Source organism: Hevea brasiliensis, chromosome 15 (genome assembly GCF_030052815.1).
Source record: "Hevea brasiliensis isolate MT/VB/25A 57/8 chromosome 15, ASM3005281v1, whole genome shotgun sequence".
Lineage (NCBI taxonomy): Eukaryota > Viridiplantae > Streptophyta > Magnoliopsida > Malpighiales > Euphorbiaceae > Hevea > Hevea brasiliensis.
The window spans coordinates 60,149,978-60,166,081 of NC_079507.1; the positions used below are offsets into that span (position 1 = coordinate 60,149,978).

Here is a 16,104-nt window from a genome sequence, read left to right on the forward strand (position 1 = left end):
TATATATATACATACATACACATGAGTAGTTCTATTTCATTTTTTATTTTTATTTATTTTTAATAAATAATATGTTTTAAATTAATATTTATTTGTAATTAATTATAATAATTTGCACATGTAAAAAGTTTAATAAAAATTAAATTATAAAATTTTAAAAAGTATTAAAAAAAGTAAAAACCGTAAAAAATAAACCTAACCCGCTTAATGTAAAAATCAAATATCCGTTGTTTTATAATTTAATTTATTAATTTCAATTTGAATAGTATCAAAATTGACTTTACCAGTTTGATTTAGTGAAGCACAGTGAATTCGTCCAAACTGATCCATATACAGCCCTAACAACTATTACTCGTTATGCAATGACTATCATATTTTTTTTATTTTGTAGTTTTGCACTCGAGCAATAATTTTTTTTTAAAATAAAGTAAGATAATCAAAATTAAGGTATCAAAACCTTTTCAAAACTTAAAAAAAATTTTGCTCCCAAACAAACTTATTACTTTAAAAATCCATACTTTGTCTGTAAAAACTTCCTCCTAAACACAATACAATACTTACTTACCATTTATTTGGATCCTTAACTTGGTTGGGGAAACAGAGAGAAATTAAATTGGGGATTGAAGAGAATAGAAAAAAAAAAAGAAATTTAAATTACTTTATATTATTTGGATATATCATATGAATAGGAGAAAAATGTAAGTTCTTTCTCAAAAGAACAAAGGGGAAATAATTATTATACTGTCATTTTTTTTTAAAGTTTATATTATAGAATGATATTGTTGTAAAAAATATATCTACATAAAATAAATAATACAAAATTTAATGTGATTTGACGTAAAATTATTTCATCAATAAATTTATTATAAAAAATAAATAAATACAATCACTAATTATTTTTCTCACTCCCAAATCACTTACAAATTACATCACTAAATACTTAACAATTTGATGTACCAAATCGCAACTTGCCACTCTTCAATTGCCCTCAACTCTCACTGCATATGCTTCTCTCGCAATTGTGGCCATATGGCATTTGTCTTTTATAGGCCACTAGAAGACGAACAAGTCTAATTTGGACTTACCTTTCATATTTCAACGATAATTGGGTGATTACTGAATTTAAATACAAAATTCTTCTTCTTTTTTTAAATTTCTTCCTAAATAAACTTAAACTTCTAATAATTCTAAATACTTAATTCTAATTTAATTTAAATTCTAACAATCTCCACCTTTTAAATCAAATAAAATTAATTTTCACAACTCTTGTAAAAGGTCAATTTTTACCTTTTGCCTCAACTTGTATTTTTTTAATTAATGTGCTACTTTTCAATTTATAGAGGTTTTTTGCATCAATCTTTTCCCCCTTTCATGATCACAAGAACATTTCAATTAACCCTCATGACTCCACCAATAGCTCAAAGAATATAGTTTACTTAAGAAAATTAAGTTCCTTTTGAATTTATAAGCATACATTACTTCATCAAATAATTTCACACGATTACCATGCAGTCTAATCTTCATTATTTCAACACCTTCGACCTCTATCTTATTCTCATTGGCTAATTTCACTTTCTCTTATTCATTCTCTTTAATCACATCAAACCACTCATTTTTTGAGCAAATATGGAATGAGCAAATAGAATCTATTAACCACTAATCTTGTAATGGATCTTTTGGCTTTTTCTTATCATCATCTACATTCAACCATTTACATTCAACACCATCATCAATTGCAATCATATCAGTTCTTTTTTTTTCTTTTCTATGACTCTTTTTGAATTATTTAAATTCTGTAAACAAAATTTTTATCTTCATACAATGGTATTGAATGTGACCCTTCTCATGACAATAGTAGCATTTTATATTTTCAAGATCTACTCGTGTTCTCGAGCTCGATCCACTATTCCTTCTCCAATTGTTTCCTTGTGGATTTATTTTACCATGACTAGAACCAACAACAAAAGCCCCATCTTCATTGCTACTATCTATTTTCTTGAACTTCTTATTATCCAGTATAATTATGATAACCTCCTTCACTTTCAAAGTCTCATTATCAATTGTTAGGGCTGTCACCAAGGCTTTATCAGATTATGTGAGAGAGTTAAAAATAAGAGGGTTTTATTTTATTCATCTAAATTCACAACAACACTAGCCAATTAGGTAATTAATTTATTAAAAAATATTAAGGTGATCCCTCACGTCAATATCTTCATCCATTCTGAATTAATATAACTCATTATTCAAACACAAATAATTTGGGAGTGACTTTGACATATATAAATTCTCTCATTTCTTCTATAAGACAACTGGTAAAATCTCCTCCAAAATATTATACTTCATATTATGGGCTAACGTTAATCTAATCGTACTCACCACTTTTTATTGAAGCTCATCCTAATCATCATCTTTCATAGTCGCTAGTTACTTTTTGTTTAATGTTTCGATTAATCTTTATTGTACAATGACATCATTCACTGTGTTTTGCTATAGGCTAAAATTATTTTTTCTATCGAATGACTTCACCTCAAAATTCGTTCTTATCATCTTTAACATCTCGAACCACAACTTTGATACCACTTGTTGTGAAAAATACACCTATATAAAATAAAAAAATATAAAATTTAATGTGATTCAATATAAACCTACTCAACTAATAAATTTACTATTAAATAAAAATAAATACAATTATTAATTATTTTCTCACCCACAAATCACTCGTAAATTATCTCACACTGCATTCAACAATTTGATAGACTAAATCACAACTTTTCACTCTCCCATTGCCTTCAACTCTCACTGTATACACTTCTCTCATAATTATGGCCAAATGGCCTTTGTCTCTTATAGGCCGCTAGAAGACGAACAATAGGTCTACTTTGGACTCATATTTCCTACTTCAACTACAATTCGGTGATTACCGAATTTAACTACAAAACTCTTTTTCTTTCTTTAATTTCTTCCTAAATTAATTTAATTTAAAATTTTAATTAATTCTAAATACTTAATTTCAATTTAACTTAAATTCTAAGATATTTAAGTATTTTAATAATAATTACTCTCCATTTCTTTTCATTTCCCAAGGTTAAAATGTTTCCTTGCTCTCTTCCTTTCTTTCTTCTACTTAATATCTAAATAAAAGAATTTAAAAAAATCAAATTTATTTTATTTTCTCTTGCCTCCATCTCTCTCAATCCAAATAAAGGGTTAGCGTGTTAAAAATTTGTCTCCAAATGTCGGTCATGAAAGTTGAATCTAGAGTGGGCTGTAGATTTTGAAGCAAACCTAACTACCTTATCTACCCTTGTGGTTAACATCTTCATTTGATACAATGCCAAGTGAGGTGACTAATTGCCGTCAGTGGACAAAGTGAGAGCTTGTCTCTCTGGGTTAATTAGAGATTTTCTTCCTCTTGGTTAGTTGGTTTTTCTTAAGTTGTTGATCACGGCCGTCCCCTGCTCTCATCGGGTGGGGGCTGCAAATCCCCAGACCGGAGACAGGGCCATCCCTCCCCTTCTCTGGTTTTGGTTTGCCAATAGATGGTATTACTATTGGTTTTGTTTTATTGTGCAGATCTAGTGCTAATGGGAGAGGGTCTGTGATAGAATCTGCTGCTTGTGAAGTTCCAGCGTTGGTTTCCAAGGGATCTCCTTATTTCGGCTAGCATCTCAAGAGTATTTCTAGTATAAATCATCTGGCTACTGAGATCCTATCCTTTTGGTTATATGAGAGTGACAAGTCTGAGCTCTGCAAGCCTCTCCGAACTTCGCCAGCATTTGCATGCTCCTGGGTTACTGGCTCGACATGTGCTTGCCTCTCTTGCCAATCGGTGTCCTTGGTTTGACACAATGTTTGGGAAATCTATTTATCGGTTGGCTGTTTAGTTTGCATGTGCTTTGGTTGGCTAAAGTTTTCCATATATTACCTTCCCTGCGTGTTCATTTTGTGGCGTCAGTAAATCCTGGAGCAACGTCGGTGATGAAGGGTTTGTGCCCAAATGTTTTAGGATTTCTTTCGAGGATTGGATTTTATTTGGGTATGGGCTTGTAATTTAGTTAGGCCTTATTATATAATGGCTTTGGATCATTTAAATTTGTTGCTATATTGATATTTTCCGATTAAAAAAAAAAAAGGAGTGTTTGCCATCGTGGAACACGAGCAGACCAGAGCAACATTTTCACTCAGTGATATTTGTAAAGCAGTGAGAAATGTGACCAACTCTAGACATTCATGTCCGGCACCAAGAATTGTTTGGAATCCAACAAGCTAATTTAATTGGTTATCGACCCAAGACAGTGCATTTTCCATTTGCAAATCCAACCATACAATAAAAGCTTTCTGACTATGATTCTAGATTCAGATACTCAAACTAAAAATACAGATGAGCTCAATGTTTCTCACCAAGCAAAGAACGATTATAAGATACAGATGCATGGAATCCCCACATTTTTCCCTTCCGCCGACTCCTGCTATGAACCAAAGTCCAAAGCCATCAAAAATAGCAGAACGAAAGTCTCCGTGCATGCATACACAAGGCAAATACAATGAGGAATCCGCTACTATTTCCTGTAGAATATATTATGTGTGGTCATGATAACAATAATGAACAAAGTCACAAAATCAAGATGTTAGAAGCCAAATTTATTGATTATGATATTTGCGATTCACTACTCAATTTTATAGTATTTATTATTATTTGTTTGAGTTTGAACAAAATGCAGTAACATAAAAGCTAAAAACAAAAATATATATTTTTTTCCCTGAAAATATCTCATGTTAGAAATTAAGGTTAGGAGAAATTTACGAAATTCCCACTACACCAGCGTATGCGTCGCCAAAATTCAAGTGGTGTCCTCAGGCTTCAATCCTGGCAGATTCTCTTTCAGCGAACCTTCAATAACTTAATTAGTTCTGTCCTGTTCAAGGTAAAATCTATCTGCAGAAGTAACAGAATTATATTTTTTTAATAATTTAATTAATTAAATCTAATGAGTTGAATCCGAACTCATGAGTTTAATAAACAACCTAAATATAAGTGAACCCTCGAATTTGATAAATGAGGTAAATGTATATTGAACTTCCAAGTTTGATAAGCAAATTAAATGCTTAAGTCGAGTTTGGGCTTAATAAAATTTAACAAGCTGAATTTGAGCTGACTCGTTTATCCATTCTCACCTCGAGCAAAACAGTACAAAATTAGGAATGATAGGGTGATGTATTTTTAAATATTTAACTTTTATAGTGCAAATTTGAATAATATGCATTCAAATTTGTAACGTATTCGATTTTTTACATTAAATATTTGTTATTTGAATTTATTTACATCAAAAATATTAATTAAATATAAATATATATTTTATAATATTATTTATAATTTCTAGATATTATATTTTAAATAAATAGAATTAAAATATTTTTATAGGATTATTAAATTTTTAAAATATAAATTATTAATAAAAATATATCATTATATAAAAAATTAAATGTACATATAAAATTAAATATGTTATTCAAATAATATAAACATATTTCATATGGATATAAATAATTTATAATAAATTTTAATTAAAATTTAAATAATTTATTCAGATTGAAAAATATATCATTTATTTGATAGATTTAAATTTAGGTCCTGCTCTTTTAATTTTTTTTAATAAAAAAATAAATTAATTTGGATATTAAAATTATTAATTAAATTTGATTTGAGATATAATGATTCTTGGTGTTGGTTCAACCGTCCGAGTTGGTCACCGCCAACGACATATAATCGCGCAAGCAACACCCAGGTCAAGTGCTTCTGTATCAACAACCAACCAGAGATCTCCACCTAAACCTTCTAAGATATCAAATGACAGTATTACCCCGCACAACTGGCGTGGCCAGTTTTGCATACTGAACATAAAATAGTTGCGGTGTGGACGAGAAAACAAACCCCACCCCTCCCCCACCATAGAGAAGAAGTGGGAAGTCAAGTGACGATGGAAACAATGTGGATTGTGGCCCGAGTCTCAACATCAAATTAATCGCCAGAAGCTGAGACGCACAGCAAAGCAAAGCAAAAGCCCAAGTAGCTCGCAGTTAGCTCTTCAATTCCTCAAATTCTCCGCCCATTCTCATCTGCTTTCTCTGCTTTCTATTTTATAAATCCCATCTCTGTCCCTTTTTCTCTTCTCATCTTTTCCTTTCTCTCCGTTTCTTTTCCTTATTCTCCCCAGAAATCAATCTCTGGTTCGTTTCTACCTAACATAAAAGGAGCAGAAGTCACCAATGACTACAATATTCCGGGGATTAGGAGCTTTAACGGCTTCTAATTCCTTCGATTCCAAGAAATTACAGCTCCCCTCTCCCAGATCCTTTTCAGGTTCGGGTTTTATGCTCAATTTGTTTCTCTTCAACCTCTCATTAGCAGTGAAATTTGTTAAAATGTGTACTTCTTCTCTGAATCTGTTTTGTTGTTTGTTTTTTATTCAGAGAGGAAAGCGAGCTTCCTCTTGGTCAGATCTGATGGGAGCGTGAACCTCAATCTAGGTTCTAATTCTAGAGCTCGCAGGGCCGAGCAGTTGATTACCAATGCTGTTGCGGTAAATAATTTACCTTTTGTTCCCAGTTTATGCTGTTCTTGACGAATGGGAATTATATGTTTGGTGTTTGTATTTTGGAGCTGATATTTTGTTTATTGTTGCTGTTCGTTTTGTCTAGACAAAGGCTGATGGTTCTGCAGCTTCCACGGCATCTAAACCTGGGTATGCTTCTATTCTATAGTCGCATCTGTAACCTTGATTGGGCGTGTTATTCTACTCGTTTCTTGCATTACTAGATGATATATCTATAGCTTGACATATTCTGGCCGAGCCTCCAGCAATATTAATATTCTGTTTGTTAATATCTTTCTGTGACTGTTGTGTGGTGCTTCTAAAAGTTGTTCTAGTCCAGTTTAAAAGTTTTATGAAATTCAAATTTAAATTGTAGTCAAACTTGACTTGACTCTTTGAAGCATGTCTAACATTCACTGATTTACGCAAGCTGGTTTTTCTTTCAAGCTCATATCTGAGTGAATTCCCATGATACTATAATTCTACCATAGATATATGGATCCTTTGTCCTGTATTGATTGTAGTGTGTTCTGATAATGAAATGATGAATAAGTCGAACTTGTACCATTCTTATACTTTTTAGGATTTCTGATGTAACTTTATAATTTTATTGGTAAGTAGAAGCTAAAATCATCTAATTTAATGGATGTTATGAAAGAGCAATCATGTGGATGAAAGGAAAGCATGATTTTGTATTATCTGAAATTAACTGAAAGGACACCACAGAGTAAGTTGGCAGTTTTCAAGAATCAGAATCCTTGAAAACATTTTAAAATTTTATTAAAAATAAATGATTCTTTTAATTGTATCAAATGCCAAATACTATTTTGAGATATTAGCATGATTTTGTATTATCTGAAATTAACTGAAAGGACACCACAGAGTAAGTTGGCAGTTTTCAAGAATCAGAATCCTTGAAAACATTTTAAAATTTTATTAAAAATAAATGATTCTTTTAATTGTATCAAATGCCAAATACTATTTTGAGATATTTGATTTGTTGGTGCAAAGGACTTTTTTGTTCTTATTCATGCCGGATTCTTAGCATATTGAGCCTTTTTTATTAATAGTATGATTTTGCATTGCTTCTATGGTGTATTGTTCTTGAATTATGTATTAGATAAGGTCATCATTTCCTTGCTGCTAGTGATTTTCCTATTTTCCATTTTTCTTTGCATATGTTTTTGGCTTTTGTAATATCAATGAAGAAATTCTTTATCTTTAAATTTTTAGCAGCTGGGATATTCATTATATCAGTATATACGTAATGTTGATTATTGGACTTACATAATAATAATTGATTAGCTATCAAAAATAGATCTTGATAACTAAGCGTTGTCATATTGTGCAAGCAGTTAATAGGCCTGGGACTGTTTGTAGAGAGCATGTTTTTGCATAATAATCTTTTGAAATAATTGTGCATAAGGCCCCCTTTTAGGATAAACCTTCCAGTCAAAATGCTTAATAATGTGATTCTTAGCCTGGTGGAAATCAGGTCAAGTTTGTCTTACCTGGCCAGACTTAAACCAGATAAGTGGCCCAGGCCTGGTATGCACATATGCTTGGTTATTTTATTCTATATTTTATTATCTTCATAATTTACCTTGTATATTTGATGCATGTTTGTTAAGTAGCTGATCATTGACTAGAGCAATGAAACTTGAGACGGGGTTCTAACCAATGAATTAATAATGTTTCTTCATGAAATCTGATAATTATTGTGGAATAGCAATGGGCAAAGCTGGTCTGGGCTAAAGAGTACCAAATTCTTGCCTAGCCCAAATTTTGAAAGGGCTTGAACAATGCAATTTAGCAGCCAGTGGGTCAATTATCTTGATCCCAGCTTAGCTCTGATTGGTTTGGGGCTTCCCTGGTGGAGCAACTCATACACACAAGACCCTAATGATAAACTGCTATATACTGTGTCATATTTTTTTTAGCCTTCAGATTTAGGATTATCACATTATTCCTTATGTTTTATGATTTCTATGTTTGTGCACCACACATAAAGTGCTGAAGTAGATCTGCATTTTATGATCAGACATGAACTTCTACTCTTTGAGGCCCTAAGAGAAGGCTTGGAAGAAGAAATGGACAGAGATCCCACTGTTTGTGTTATGGGTGAAGATGTGGGTCATTATGGAGGTTCTTACAAGGTGACAAAAGGTTTGGCAACAAAATATGGGGATCTTAGAGTTCTTGACACCCCTATTGCCGAGAACTCCTTCACTGGTATGGGTATTGGAGCTGCCATGACTGGCTTGAGGCCAGTTGTTGAGGGTATGAACATGGGGTTTCTCCTTCTAGCTTTCAACCAGATCTCAAACAATTGTGGCATGCTTCACTACACTTCAGGTGGACAGTTTAAAATACCCATAGTTATTCGTGGACCTGGTGGAGTTGGGCGGCAGCTTGGTGCTGAGCACTCGCAACGCCTTGAATCATATTTTCAATCAATTCCTGGAATCCAAATGGTTGCATGCTCAACCGCTTATAATGCCAAGGGATTGATGAAAGCTGCAATCCGAAGTGAGAATCCAGTTATACTCTTTGAGCATGTTTTGCTTTACAACCTCAAAGAGAGAATCCCTGATGAAGAATATATTTGTAATCTCGAGGAAGCTGAGATGGTTAGGCCTGGAGAGCATGTGACTATTTTAACCTACTCACGGATGAGATATCATGTGATGCAGGCTGCCAAAACTTTAGTGAACAAGGGATATGATCCTGAAGTGATTGACATCAGATCACTAAAACCATTTGATCTCTACACAATTGGGAATTCTGTGAAGAAGACGCATCGTGTCCTGATTGTGGAGGAATGCATGAGGACTGGTGGCATTGGTGCTAGCTTGACTGCAGCTATCACTGAAAATTTCCATGACTATTTGGATGCTCCAATTGTATGCTTGTCTTCACAGGATGTACCTACCCCCTATGCTGGGACATTGGAGGAATGGACTGTGGTTCAACCTGCCCAGATTGTGACAGCGGTTGAGCAGCTGTGCCAATAGTTAGAGTAGAATAAATAGTCATCACCACTGGTAGAATTTTCATGTCCTTCAACTTAATACTTTCCATTTCAGCTTCGTTTGAAGTCGTCATTTAATTTCATTTTTTGTTAACAATTTTGTGCTGTTGAAACTTGCAGTTGTCCATCAAGGGGAGGCTTTTCTATTATTGTTTTTTCTTCACAGTGAGCTAATATTGTTGTAATGATTTGTGGGTAGATATGTGGAATTCTCATCAATACTTTTAGGTTTGGTATAATTCTAGCCTAAACTGGTACTGGAGAATGTCAAATGCTAAATGATCTCAGTTACTAGTGTTTAAATGGCTGGAGAAGGCATTTCAGCCATTTATACTTTAACACTTCCAGCTGTCTGAAGCTGTCATTATTATTACTATTTTGTTGAAATTTGCAACTGTCCAAGTTGACGCATTTTCTGTTTTATTCTTCGGAGCAAGTTACAATTATGCAATGGCTTGTGGGTAGATAGATGCGTGGAATTATCATCTATGCCATTCGTTCTGTTTCAATTCGAAGCTTAACTCACGTGCGAAAACGATGTATGGTAACCTTGGGTTAAATACCTGGAAAATGTCCCTTGATAATGTTTGTGTGAGATTGAATTAGAAATATCAGGGGGTTTATTGAACATTTTCAAGGGATAAATGGAAAATATCGTGATTGTGAATTTGGAACGTCGGATTCTGGAAATGAACTGAGCAGTTTTATGTAAGATTTTAATTTTGAGTAGGGGAAATGCTACTTTGAAATGAAAAAAATGGAAACATAAGAAAAACGGAATGAAGTAATGAGTCATTCCACTGGCCCGTAGCATCATAACAGGTCCGCTACTGTTGTTGAAGGAAGTCTGAAATCTGTGACGAAATTTTGAAGAAAAATTTGAACCAAACCGCAGGAAGATGGGCCTTGGCGTTGTAACCTGTGGTTATAGCTTAGCCGGGTGTTCAAAGGCATCTCAACTCAAGCGGCAACAACAAAAAAGTATCGACTTCTATGATACCCATGGTTCTTACACACATGAATATATATATATATGATGCCCTATATCCTTGTCTTTCCCTGTTTTATACTTGAAGAGAGTGGCTTTTTCCAAGTGATTTTGATGAAGTACTCCAAAAATGCCTTAAGCCATAAATGCCTTCATTTTCCTTTTATTTTTATTTTTATTTTTATTTTTATTGTTTTAAGGATTCATTTTCCTTTGTTAGAAGAGAGAAAAAGAAGATTAATAAAAAAAAAAAAGCTTTTTCCAAAAACAATAATTGGATTGTGGATTAAGAGTTATTGGATCCAAGGCCTCAAATCCAATATTAATAGGCTTGGACATGTTCACCAGGTTGGGTTCTATATATCCACCTGACTTCCAGGGCAAAGCAATGCACTTTTATCGGATTTTTTTTTTCTTTCTCTCTCTTTCATTTGTCACTAATCGAGATTTGACTTCAAAAGATTTCAATATTATTGCATTAAAATTCATAAAATATTATCATCTCTTCTTTAAATCAAATATTGTGTAATCTTACTTCCTCATGATTTCTAAGAAATTTGAGGATGGTTTGAATTTACAATTTAAATCGGTAGATTAAACCATTAGTTTCAATTCAAGTTATGATAAAGAAACTGTAACTTGTTCCCTCTCCGATTTCAGCTAGGTTCGAGTTTGTAAAACCATTGACCGATTCTAATCTCAATTTTAATTAGACTACAATTGACCAACCCTAATCTCATAAAATTAATGTATTGATGTGATGTGCATTGAATAGTTTCCTTTTTTCGTCTTCTTCTTATTCCCATATTAATAGTAACTATAGTACAAATTAAAAGCTCGGATCAAGACTTGAATTCAATGTCTATTTTGTCCCCCAACATGCATAAACATGTCTATCAGAATCAATAACTTATCTGCATACGTGACTGTTTGATACAAGAACATGGCCATGTGAATTATTTGCAACTTGCAAGAACATAACTAGTTTTGCTGCTGTTTGTATTTATTAATATTGCCCAATGGCTATTGCAAGCATCAAGCAGACATATATATATTTTTGGGAATCAAGACGAGTTTAATTAATCAATTAATTAAGTGGATGAACAAGCACCAAACCTTATATGCTTTCCTCCACGACAAAAATTCTTTCCAAGATATCATTTTTCACATTTTCTTGTCTCAATGTGCAGTTTCTGTCATTTGGAAAATGTTCAGGAAAAGAAAGATATCGTTTTGATCTTGAAATTAAAAGCTTTGTCTTATGTTTTATCAATTAGTCACGATTCTTTGTTTTTCTTTAGGGGTACAACAAAATAGAGAATCTTTTTAATTTGAATATTTTGCAAATGAATGTAAGTGGAATAAAATTAATTCACAAAATGACAAGTCATTGAAGAATTAGTAATATATAAGTTAAGTGTGTATTTTATAATATAATTAGAAAAATTAAAGATTTAAATCATGATAATTTTTTCTCTTTTTAATTAATTTCCAATGAGTCAAAGTTTAAAATAATAATAACAATAATAATGTAACAATTAGACATGTCAATTTCTGATTCTCGGTGGCTATTGGGAAACATGCTTAAACATGTCCTCATGCCACTTGTTTGATTTGATAATTTAGAAAAGAATGTGACCATGTTCATGATCTGTTCTTGCAAATACAAGAGCCAAGAATAGCTAGCAAATTAATCCTTTAGTTAGCCTAATTGCTTCCCTAATTCAGAGCAAATCAAGGGAAGGACATTATTCATTTGTCACTAAATCCAGAATGGCAAAGTATGATTGGTGACATGCATTCAAGCCTGCCCATGTGGAGTACTCGTGGAAATGTACAAGCAAATGGAAATGTGGTGAGTTGGCATTTATTAATTTTGATTTGATATGTTCCTTTGCCAACTTCCTGACATCAATTAGGGTTACATTTTGTAGACATGTTTTTTCTCTTCCATTCTTTGTTGTAGAATTTTGTCTTATTATTTCTTGAAAAATTAATCAAATAAGAAAGGAAAATTCTTAATGGGACAAACATTTCAGTGGAACATAATTTTGCGATTCAAACTACGTTAGAAATTTTTCACATTATTAGTTATATTTAATCTTATCATCACCTCATACTATCAGAACATCAATCTTCCAAGATACACTGAAATCATGTTAAATATTAATTTTTGAGGTTCGTTTGCTTATATAATTTAAGGATTAATTTAGTTTAGGTTTCCTTCAAAATCTTACTAAATGATAAATATAATGTGTGATTTTAAAACAATATGAATATACAAATACTATGATCCTATTCGGTAATGATTTTTATGGCAATACAGGATTAAAATATTATTTTTCTTATTTATACTATTCGATAGCTAATGTTTAGAAATTGAGAGAGTGTTTTGATTAGGTTAACAAAATAATACCATTATTTTTATTCAAAAGCTATTTTTATTTAATATCTAACGGTTAGTAAATAACTAGTAATTATTATAACAGTTAACGACTATTAAAATAACTAATATTATCGAGCAAGGCCTATCAATAATTAACATTTTGCATACTTATATTCCTTTAAAATATAACAATTTTTTTAAAATATTTAAATTAAGGAAGAGGTCTGATGGTTTTTCCGAGCCCCAAATGTGTTTTATATGTAATTTCTTATTTATATTTAATTTTTCTAGGAAATAAATACTGCATCTTCCAGCAATGGACAGTACAGGCGATAAAAAAATATTGCAACAAAGAAGCCTAACAGTTTCTCCAAAGGCCAAGCTAAGCCTTTTCCATTAATTTCCTTTATATTTAAATGTTCTTTTTGGTGATGAAACCTTGAAAGCGTTTAACTTGTGTCATCTTAGCAGCTGGAAGCATCTGTGTCTCTTCCTCCTTGTTCTTGCTAGCTAGACATTCCTTCCATGACATCAAAATTCATCTTTGTATTTGAACACTGCATCACGTACTTTCGTATATTGACCATGAATCTCTATATATTTCCACATTGACATTTAAATCAACGTGTCCAAGTGTGTCCCATATTTACGAAAGGATGATATAAGAAATGATTTGTAAAATCATTAAATATATAATTATTAGCTAATAAATATTACTTTAGAAATCATTTTTAAACCGTGAAATTCAGCTAACCCTTATCAATTTAGCCGTGGCAATTGAAAACAAATACCAACATTTACAATTAAAAATCACGAAGCAGTGACAGCTTTGTGGGTCTTTAAATTTGATCCGTGTCGGAGAAGAATTGAGCAATGACTGTCCCACCATGCATTCTTAATGACTTCGAAGGAAGGAAAGGTATGGCGAATTTATGATCTGAGAATGAATGTTTTCCCTGGATGCTATGCATTTAAAAAAGATGCTGTCTTCTTCGATTTAATTGATTCAAATTAAAATTTGAACTTGAAATTTTACGATTCTAAAGACTTTAGTATCACTAACTAGAATAAGAATTTTAATTTAGGATTTATGTTGAAATCCCAATACTTTAATCAAATTAATTTAGTTATAGTACTTTAGAACGAGATATTTCAAGAACTCTAATACTTTAATTTAGGATTGTACCAATGCCAAGTAGTTTTTGTTTTATTTTAATTAAAAATACAAATTTATAATTTTCAAAACAATTCAAATTAATATTATTAAATAAAAATTTATTGATAAAAATTTTATTTTAAATTAATTTAACATTAATTAAAATTCGAACCGTCTTTAAGAAAGCTTTAATATTATTATATTAAAAAATTTTTCTTTTTATGAACAGAAATTAATGCGATTCTGTTGGATTAACTTAATGGCTTCCTAAATTTCTCCATCTTGACGCAGGTAGCTAGGACCCTGCCCCATTAGATATTGAAGGGTCATTGACCAGAAGATCTCATTGCCATCCTCAACCGCCCCTCTCATGTTCGTTTAGATATTGAAGAATTCATATATGGTAAGTAATTAGTTGATGACTAACAAAAATTTTAAAAATGTGTATCCATATAAATGGAGAAGAAAAATTTACCAGGATACCGTGATGTATTGATCAAGGGACAAGCGACATGAATATATAGCTTAGAGCTGGGTATTTGACCTCATCAGTAATTAAAGATTTCTGTTTGTTTCCAACGAAATTAAGGGAAAACCTTCAGCCTCAGTGCATTGGAGAGGCGTAGTCGTGGCCACTATTTGGCTTGACACATACATATTCTACATTTATATTTGCATGCACACATGTTATGCTTTTGAAGCTTGGGGCATGGTTAATGCATTAAATTCTATGGATTCTATACGTTGGCCATTTTTATAGAAATAGCTAGAAAGCAGCTTTTTTTGATAGCTAGCCATCACAGTTGTTACAGTAAAAGCAAAAACTATTGTTTCTGTTGTGAGGTTTCAACGACAATTAAGGCATTAAGTAAGAAAATATAATTAAATGCATTCATATAGGACCAGGGAAGCGTCGTTTTAGGGTTTATGATCTTGCAGATATTTTTAATCAAGTCAGGTTAGTATTAAATTGATTAAATGCCTATTTGGTTTAAACTGTTAGCTGATAACTATTACGGTTAGTTATTAGTTAATAGTTGATGATAATTGATTTATGTTAAGTGTTTGATAAAACTATATTTAACTATTACTGTTAATATGTAAAATAAGTATATTATATCATTTATTTTATTATTAAAATAAAAAATAATTAAATAACTTTATAAATATAGTTATAAAATAACAAAATAATTATTATTGTTGGTAAAGAAAAACCTATAATTAATTTTAAGTTCTTAAATATAAAAAACGTATTTTTTTTATAATAAATAAATATTTTATATTTTATGTTATTAATAAAAAAATATTTTAACAAAGTTATAATGCATCTAATTAAGATGTTAAAATTATAAATGAAAAAGATAAAAATATTAATAATATTAATTTTTTAGTTAAATGAAAAAGGAAAATATAATCTAAATAAAAAATAAAATCAAATCAGTTATCAGCTAATGAGAAATAACTCTAAAAATAGAGTTGATACAAATTGCAATTGATAGGTATTATATCAGTTACTCATAAACTATCAGCTTTACTTTTTTAAGTTTACCAAATACTCTAGCTTACCTGTTTGAGTGTTTATAGCTATCAGCTGCATCTAACAGATACACTAAACACCCCCTAAATAGTTTTCTAGTGAATGTGATTTCAGTGACAACGGATTTCAAATCCTAGGGGCCATTTTAATAGAGAAAATTAATGATTCCAAGCTTATTTAGATGAGGAAATTAAGGTTCTTTTCGAGGGTACTGCAAGAGATAGGGTGATAAATTATAGTTTTAAATTCCTAGGTGGTCTAGAATAATTATGAGTTCTCATTCATCTTTATTACGGAGGAAGGATTCTGTCTAAATTTATTCGATTTAAATTAAATTATTGAATCAAATTATTTAAGTTTAATTTATTTAATTTAAATTTTTACATCTTTAATACACCTTTTTATATTAAAAA

General features: G+C 31.3%; 1 protein-coding gene and 1 long non-coding RNA gene across 3 annotated transcripts; both read left to right on the forward strand.

Moving 5' to 3' along the window:
* The first annotated feature begins 3,112 nt into the window (after positions 1-3,112).
* On the forward strand, positions 3,113-4,291 carry LOC110672117 (uncharacterized). Its single transcript, XR_002498216.2, has 2 exons — positions 3,113-3,415; positions 3,574-4,291. It is a non-coding gene; the product is annotated as an uncharacterized LOC110672117 (long non-coding RNA).
* A 1,652-nt stretch (positions 4,292-5,943) lies between these two features.
* On the forward strand, positions 5,944-10,047 carry LOC110672118 (pyruvate dehydrogenase E1 component subunit beta-3, chloroplastic). 2 transcript variants are annotated; one of them, XM_021834800.2, is made up of 5 exons: positions 5,945-6,361; positions 6,472-6,581; positions 6,700-6,743; positions 8,635-9,637; positions 9,745-10,047. In XM_021834800.2, exons 1-4 carry the CDS (start codon positions 6,268-6,270, stop codon positions 9,605-9,607), a joined length of 1,221 nt encoding a protein of 406 aa, XP_021690492.1. In that variant the 5' UTR covers positions 5,945-6,267; the 3' UTR covers positions 9,608-9,637; positions 9,745-10,047. The 2 variants fall into 2 exon arrangements, with proteins under 2 accessions (XP_057992019.1, XP_021690492.1); XM_058136036.1 differs by having other exon boundaries at positions 5,944-6,361; positions 8,635-10,047.
* Positions 10,048-16,104: the final 6,057 nt, after the last annotated feature.